Source organism: Sciurus carolinensis, chromosome 18, assembly GCF_902686445.1.
Source record: "Sciurus carolinensis chromosome 18, mSciCar1.2, whole genome shotgun sequence".
Taxonomy (NCBI): Eukaryota; Metazoa; Chordata; class Mammalia; order Rodentia; family Sciuridae; genus Sciurus; species Sciurus carolinensis.
In genome coordinates, this window is record NC_062230.1 from 34,714,677 (window position 1) to 34,722,169 (window position 7,493).

Sequence of the window (7,493 nt, forward strand, 5' to 3'; positions counted from 1 at the left end):
GTGGTGAGCTGTGTGCAGTGGTGCATGCCTACAGTTCCAGCTCCTCGGAAGAAACCCAGTAGTTTAGGGCCTGCCTGGGCAACATAGGGTGATGCCATGTCTTTTTGTTTTGTTTTAACGGTGAATAGAATTGGGTATGGAGAAAATATTTACATTATGTGCAGACAAATTTTGTAATGTAACTATTTTATATCTTTTACTACAGGAAGTTAAACCGAATTTAACAGAGAGAATTCAAGACTATGATGTGTCTCTTGATAAAGCCCTTGATGAACTGATGGATGGTGACATCATAGTGTTTCAGAAGTATGTACTGCTTGACAGTTTCCATCCCTTTGTACCAGCATCAGGAGCTGCAGTCTGGCCAGTCCCAGAACCAGGGCATGTTTGCATCTAGACCTGAGCCATGACTCATTGCAAGTATCTGAGTATTGGCAGTAGCTGGCCACCTCTGGGTTTTGGAACTAGGGGCAATGAACATTGCCATCATTTAAAGCTCTCTTGTTTCCTAAAAATGTGTGATGAGTTGATAGCTGTTAACGGGTGGGAAGAGTTGTTCTCCTTCCCTCAACACGTTGGAAGTCAAAATTCCTTGGATGTACCCACTCGGTAACTCATTCAAACCGGTCTGCAGCAAACTCACAGATCAGTGGTTTGCAATACGTAATGTCAGGAGCAGTTTCACATCAAACAAAAGCTACTGAGTCTCGACTCCTGATCGGGTGGGACTCTGCCTGCTGCTGGGCGTGTGGTTTTGTTATGGTCTTGAGAATACAAAGCTGACTGAGCCGCCATTCCTGCTGCACCTGGTAAGAGGTAGCCAGGTAGACTCCTGGAAAGAGGTGGGCGTGGCTCGTGCTCAGCACATGAGGCCCTGTCACCAGTTGCACTGTATGGAACTCTGTTCAGGTCCCACATTTCTTTTCCCCAGGGATGACCCTGAAAATGATAACAGTGAATTACCCACTGCAAAAGAATACTTCAGAGACCTCTACCACCGTGTTGACGTTATCTTCTGTGACAAGACGATCCCCAACGACCCTGGCTTTGTGGTCACTTTGTCCAACAGAATGAACTATTTTCAGGTATCAGAAAGCTACTCTTCACCAGACACCACACCAGAAAGAGCTGCTTATTTTTCAAACGTCTGTTGAGGAAGCTGTCTGACTGTGTCTCGGGAGTAGCTGGCGTGGGACACAGGAGGCTGCTCCTACGAGCTGGGCCTGTGCTTCCCTCGCCCACCACTGTGCCTTGGTGTCCATCCTGGGAAAGCAGCTGTGGCATAATTTTGTTTTAAGAGATAAGTAGCAACAGCCCCTTTGTCTTAATTATAATTCAGCAGGTGTTTACAACTAAAAAATAATCATGAGAAAATGGTCATGGCTGTTACCACTAAAAGTGAGAACCGTGGGATAGGAGTGGGAAGAACCCACGACAAAGAGGTGATAGCACTTGAGAGAAACTGTGGCCTTGATCCCACCCTGCTGTCGCATGTGTGTCTAGAACTGTGACATCACACCCCATAAAATGTGTACAGTTGAACAGCAAGACCCCTTGGGAGACTGTCCTGCTCAGCATGCCCCCACCCCACCCCGGTGCCAAGAAATAGGGCGCATTCCTGCTCAGTGTCAGTGTCCAGGTGACAGATTCAGGCTGCTCATATCATAACGAACGCTTCTGTAACTCAACCAAATATGAGGTTCAGGAGCCAAGTCCGTTCTGTGCTAAACCCGAGCCTGCCTTCTGTCTTCAGGTTGCGAAAACAGTCGCACAGAGGCTCAACACAGACCCCATGCTGCTCCAGTTCTTCAAGTCTCAAGGGTAAGCCACGCTTGTACTCTCCACCGCACGCTTCCTGGGGCTCATGGGAGCTTCTTGAGCTAGTGTACTAATTGTTAGCCACTGTACTGGACATGCCATTTCTAGTTTAGCCTGAGACCTAGACTCCCCACAAGTCGCATCTCGACCATGTTACTCTGGGTTATCAAAGTCATTGACAGTTTTGTCAAAAGCCAGACTTATTTCACATACACCATTGGTGTAGCTCCCTGTGTCCAGATGGGTCAGGGATCATGTGGCCAACCTTCGGTTGTTGTCACCTTTGAGGACTGCATTTGAGTGTGACAGCAAGAGGGACTTAGATCCAGGAAATGGGAGTATTGAGTTGAACCTTGAGCCAGGCCCAGCTCTCACGTCTAGGTGTGAGGCCAGTGGCTTGCTGCTGTGCTCACTCAGGATTTGTGTTTTAGGCCAATAAACAAGTCATTTATTTATATGCTGTTTTCTTGTGTAGTTATAGGGATGGCCCAGGTAATCCTCTTAGACATAATTATGAAGGTACTTTAAGAGATCTTCTACAGTTCTTCAAGCCTAGACAACCTAAGAAACTTTACTATCAGCAGGTACGAGTCCATATTAATGTAACTCTGGGTGATAAAGAGAAGGTGTGGGCTCTTGTGGAAGCCTATCTAAAATGAATCTCTCTTTTCTTAATAGCTTAAGATGAAAATCACAGACTTCGAGAACAGGCGAAGTTTTAAGTGTATATGGTTAAACAGCCAATTTAGGGAAGAGGTGGGTTTTTCCTACTACTGTTAATTTTTGTTTTCATTTGCGTTTGCCTATTATCTGTCCCTGGACCTTGAGAACTAGAACCTAAAGGAGCACACTCCCTCAGCGCCCCTGGCCTTGGGTGCCAGTCTGCTGAGGCCTGTCAGGTGCATGGAGGTGCTGGGTTGATGGGCTCCCTGCTGGTCCTCGAGCACCAGGGGATGGGCCGCGCACCTGGTGAGGCATGCCTGCGGCACCTCGAGCCTGCACGGTCTGGAGAGTGTCCCTGCTGGGTCACCAGCTTTGGCCTTTACAACTCCACCAGTGTCTGGGGTGTGGAGAGCCAAGTACTGGCACATGGAGAACTGATGTGGCCAGAGCCACAGTGTCAGCCAGGAGTCTTCTCTGAACCGTGGTCCTCTCTCTTCATGCTGTTTGGAAGGACTTTCAGGCCCTTCCCAGGGCCACTTGCTGTGGGGCTGGAAAGGCAAGCTTCTTGCACCGAGGTGGCATTTCCTAACCTCCTGTCAGTATTGGCTTGATCCCAGGTTTGGGCAGATGGTCCCACCAGGACTGGTTTCACAAGCAAGGGGCCACTGGGGCTGGGTTTAAGTGAGGACAGGGTCGGCCCCCGGGGCACTAGCAACTGTGCCAGGGGTGTCTCCCCATGTTTGCTATAGCAGTGGTCTGTGTCTGATGCCACTGTCACCTCCTGGTCACATAGGAAATCACACTATATCCAGACAAGCACGGCTGCGTCCGGGACCTGCTGGAAGAATGTAAGAAGGCCGTGGAGCTCGGCCAGAAGGCATCAGGGAGGCTCAGGTGAGCGGGCCTGGCGAGGGGAGGCGAGGGGCGGCCCTTGGAGCCCACCTGCCCCATCCTGAGGCCGGGGCTGTGCAGAGGTCTGGAAGGATTTTATGGAGCCATTCCCTCCTCCTTTCCCGACGTTAATGAGTAGTTAAAGGTGAGATCAGGTGGAAAAGCCACACAAAGGAAGGGTCTGGTTTGAGTTGAAAGAGCAACTGCCACTGGGAAAGGCTGCTCTCGGTTGTATTTGAGATCCAGCCTCATGCGTAGGAGGATCGTTGCAGCTGAGGGACCCGAGCTTGCAGCCAGTGCTCCTGCCACTCTGCCTCTGTTCAGCTTGAAGGACAAATGGACCTTTGGAGCTGTTTAGTTCTCAAAGTGTTTGCTTTTGTCAATTTAATAAATGAAGAGACTGTTCCTGTCTAAAGAGTCAGAGAGGAAGTATCTGGTCCTGCCTGCCTAGAGTTCCTTGTGGGAAAGGTTGACTTGATTTTAGGTGACCTGTTCAGCCTGCACCTCTGGGCCCAGGTGTGGCCACTTGCACTAGCTCCAGCTGATTATTGACTGGGCTCGACCACCTTCCTTCACCCCCCATGGGCACTGTTTCTGACATTTACAGTGTTTTATTTAAAAAATAAATAAATAAACAAGCTAGGTTCCCGTAGCTTCATGGATGTGATTTCTTTCTAAATAGGGATTTGCTTGTTTTCACAATTGGCTTTGTTTTTAGACATGAGTAAATACACATGTGCACGCATTTATACCCACACATTTATTTGCCCTGTTTTTTTCTTTTTTCAGGCTGCTAGAAATTGTAAGCTACAAAATTATTGGTGTGCATCAAGAAGATGAATTATTAGAATGTTTATCTCCTGCAACGAGTCGAACATTTCGAATAGAGGTACCTGTCCCCTTTTGGCAGCAGTGTGTGTGTGGACCTGGGGCGGGCTGGGCGTCTGCGGTGTGTGGCTGTCACAGTGAGTGGTATGGGGACCTTGGTGGGTCCATGTGCTCTGAGGTTGATTCTGTTCTTCAGAAACACTGTGTGGGCCTTGGCAGTGTTTCACTGTGAGCACACACAGCACAATTGACATGCTCCTCATTTCTGAGTGTGCTGTTGTGGTGTTCTTTGTCACCGTCCATCTCCAGGACTTTTCCATCTTCCCCAGCTGAAACGCTGTCCCCGCTAAGCGCTGGCTCCCCGTGTCCCCCTGGACCCACCGTTCTGCCTCATCTCTGTGCAGCACTCTCGGGCCTCAGGAGTGGGAGCACAGAGAGCTTGTCCTTAGAAACGTAGTTCAGTGTGGACCCCAAGCACATCTAGACAGAAAGTGTGGGGTTCCTGTGAGTTGAAAACTGTGATGTTTCCATGGTAACCAGAATGCAGCATGGTTTGGTTTCTAACTCTGAACTCATTATGTAGCTAGGTTTATTGTATTTTGGCAAAAACATGGTTCTCTTCGTTTTCCGTTACTTTAACAAAATACCTGATATGCTTATCTTAAAAAGTGGAAGGGTTTATTATGACTCACAACCTTGGAGGTTTCCATCTACGATCAGCTGGTCCCTGTTTTGGGATCTGTGGCAGGGAGTTCATGGTAGAGGAATGAGAGAGAAGGCCAGGGTCTGTGGTCTCCTCCCGGGGCGCACATGAGCCCTCCATGCGGCCCTACCCTGAGTGGTCCTGTCAACTCCTAGAGGTGCCAAGGAGAGGGCCAGGCCTTGGACCCACTGGCTTGGGCGCTTGCCTGCTTGGCAGAGTGCCACGATAGGGTTAGAACTTAAACGCAACATCTGTCTGCAGTGGCTACACGTAGGACTTTCTGTGTTTGAATGTGTCCCCAGGAGATACCCTTGGACCAGGTAGACATAGATAAGGAAAACGAGATGCTGATCACAGTGGCCCATTTCCACAAAGAAGTGTTTGGGACATTTGGAATTCCATTTTTGCTGAGGATACACCAGGTAAGAGTTTTGAAAGGTCAGAACTGGAAGCTTTTGAACAAGTGTTAGTCTGGGCTCCTGGTCTGGTGGCCGCAGTGTGGTACAGGGACAGTGGGAGTCAGCGTGCAAGCACCCGGTCCTTTGCCTTCCCAGGGTGAGCGCTTCCGAGAAGTCATGAAGCGGATCCAGAGCCTGCTGGACGTCCAGGAAAAGGAGTTTGAAAAGGTGCGCTCCCAGCCCTGGCGAGAGCGCGGGGCTGCCTGCTCCAGCCCTGGCCAGCGAAGCCGCCTCGCCAGTAATGGCACAGATAGGCGTCTTGCCAGTGTACACAGATAATGGAGGAGTCTTGGTTTTTGTCTTCTAGTTTAAATTTGCAATTGTAATGATGGGCCGACACCAATACATTAATGAAGACGAGTATGAAGTAAATTTGAAAGACTTTGAGCCGCAGCCTGGTAAGAGCCCTCTCCCCGGAGAGCTTCACTAAGGTGCACACCTCAGGAGCAGCAGCCCTGGCGGGAGGTGGGCAGCCCTGGGATCTGGGGCGACTCTCCCCTTTCCACACCCAGGCCTCTGAAACAGGGAATGGCAGCCTGTGGCCGGTGGATTCTTTTAAGGATCGAAGCCCTTCATATAGGCTGAGTGCAGGCTGAGGACCCAGGGGCAAGGTGTTGGTGACCCTGACCTGCGGCTCCCAGGCTGCATCGCGGGAGCCTGCCTCACGGTCTCCAAGTGGGAGCGCCCTTGCTCGGGGCAAGCAGGCCGCTCAGAATCCTGGCTTCAGGGATACCCCGCATGCCAGCCACGGGGCTGATGGCATGTGTGGGTTTGGAGGTCCATGTTGGCCAGCCAGGGGCTCTGAGCTTGCTCTGGGGGCTCACATGTTCTCTCTTCCCACCAGGTAACATGTCTCACCCTCGACCTTGGCTAGGGCTCGACCACTTCAACAAAGCCCCAAAGAGGAGTCGCTACACTTACCTTGAAAAGGCCATTAAAATCCATAACTGACTTCCTCACCAGTGTGTTCACGGCGGGACAGCGTGGGTGTGTGCCCCTTTTTAACAGCCGTAGGACTTTGGTACACGTGTACTCTAGCCGAAGTCTCCAGCAAGAGGATTTGCTGCTGATGTTAATTTTATTTTGTTGAGGCTGTTCAGTTTGGCTTCTCTGTATCTATTGACTGCCCTTTTTGAGCAAAATGAAGGTGTTTTTATAAAGCTTGGATGCCAATGAGAGTTATTTTATGGTAACCACAACGCAAGGAACTGTTAGCGTGATGGGGAGAAGGGGTTCCTAGGACGCGGGCCACTGGCAGAGGGTCTCTAGGCTGTCTGGGCGGCACAGCACCTGGCTGCCGCCGGGGGTCCCACCCCCAGCCTGCGGCTGGGCAGTCTGTGCAGGCCCGTCCGACTTGCTCCTTCAGTCACACTTCCAGTGACCTTTTGTGCATCTGTAAAGGCAAAACAGAGAAACTCACAATCTAATAAATAGCGCTCTTTCCTCCACTGTGTGCATTGTCGGCCCTTCCTGGGGTTCTCTCCTCCAGCTGCCTGGGTCTTTGTCATAAGCTCGCCACCTCTGCCAGCCAGTCCCGTGCAGCCCACTTGCAGGGGAGCACTGAATGCAGTCCTGACGGGCGTTGGGGTCCTCTTGCCACATTGGAAGTTGTTGGATACAGTTAAGGTTTGCTCTCCTCCTCTCAGCGCACACTTGGTGATCTCAACAGCTCATGAGCAGGGGGAAGAGTCGTAAATAGCACCCGCGGAAACGGGCAGATGGAGGGACAAGGAGAGCCTTTCAGCAAGAGGCACGCTCGCTGGTGGTTCGTAAGCTGTTGGCTTTGTAAAAAGGGTGAAATAAAGAGGAAAAATGAAATTGTATATTTAACGAATGGACATGTACAATTTGCCACGGGAGAGGTCACTTTGTCGGGTGAGTCTGCAGTGGCTGTCACCGGTGTCATACTCACTGTGTGGTTTATTTCTGCCCCCGCCTCGTTTCCTTTTATTTTGGAGCTAATGCCAGCTGCGTGTCTAGTTTTGAGTGCAGTAAAATAGAATCAGCAGATCACACTCACTCCCTCCTTCCGGAACCCGGTCTGTCCTGTAGCAGCAGTGTACACCAACTCCTGTATATTGCCTTTTTGCTGGAAAATGTTGTATGTTGAATAAAATTTTCTATAAAAATTA

General features: G+C 50.3%; 1 protein-coding gene across 2 annotated transcripts in view; it reads left to right on the plus strand.

Moving 5' to 3' along the window:
• Window positions 1-7,493, plus strand: part of Usp7 (ubiquitin specific peptidase 7) — a 57,601-nt gene extending 50,108 nt beyond the window's left edge. For both annotated transcript variants that reach the window (XM_047533467.1, XM_047533468.1), the window contains exons 21-31: window positions 206-306; window positions 932-1,085; window positions 1,754-1,821; window positions 2,294-2,402; window positions 2,497-2,574; window positions 3,275-3,375; window positions 4,162-4,261; window positions 5,206-5,325; window positions 5,458-5,529; window positions 5,669-5,759; window positions 6,206-7,493. In XM_047533467.1, the coding sequence (XP_047389423.1) occupies window positions 206-306; window positions 932-1,085; window positions 1,754-1,821; window positions 2,294-2,402; window positions 2,497-2,574; window positions 3,275-3,375; window positions 4,162-4,261; window positions 5,206-5,325; window positions 5,458-5,529; window positions 5,669-5,759; window positions 6,206-6,312 (1,101 nt within the window). In that variant the 3' untranslated portion in view covers window positions 6,313-7,493. The remainder of the gene's footprint in view (window positions 1-205; window positions 307-931; window positions 1,086-1,753; window positions 1,822-2,293; window positions 2,403-2,496; window positions 2,575-3,274; window positions 3,376-4,161; window positions 4,262-5,205; window positions 5,326-5,457; window positions 5,530-5,668; window positions 5,760-6,205) is intronic.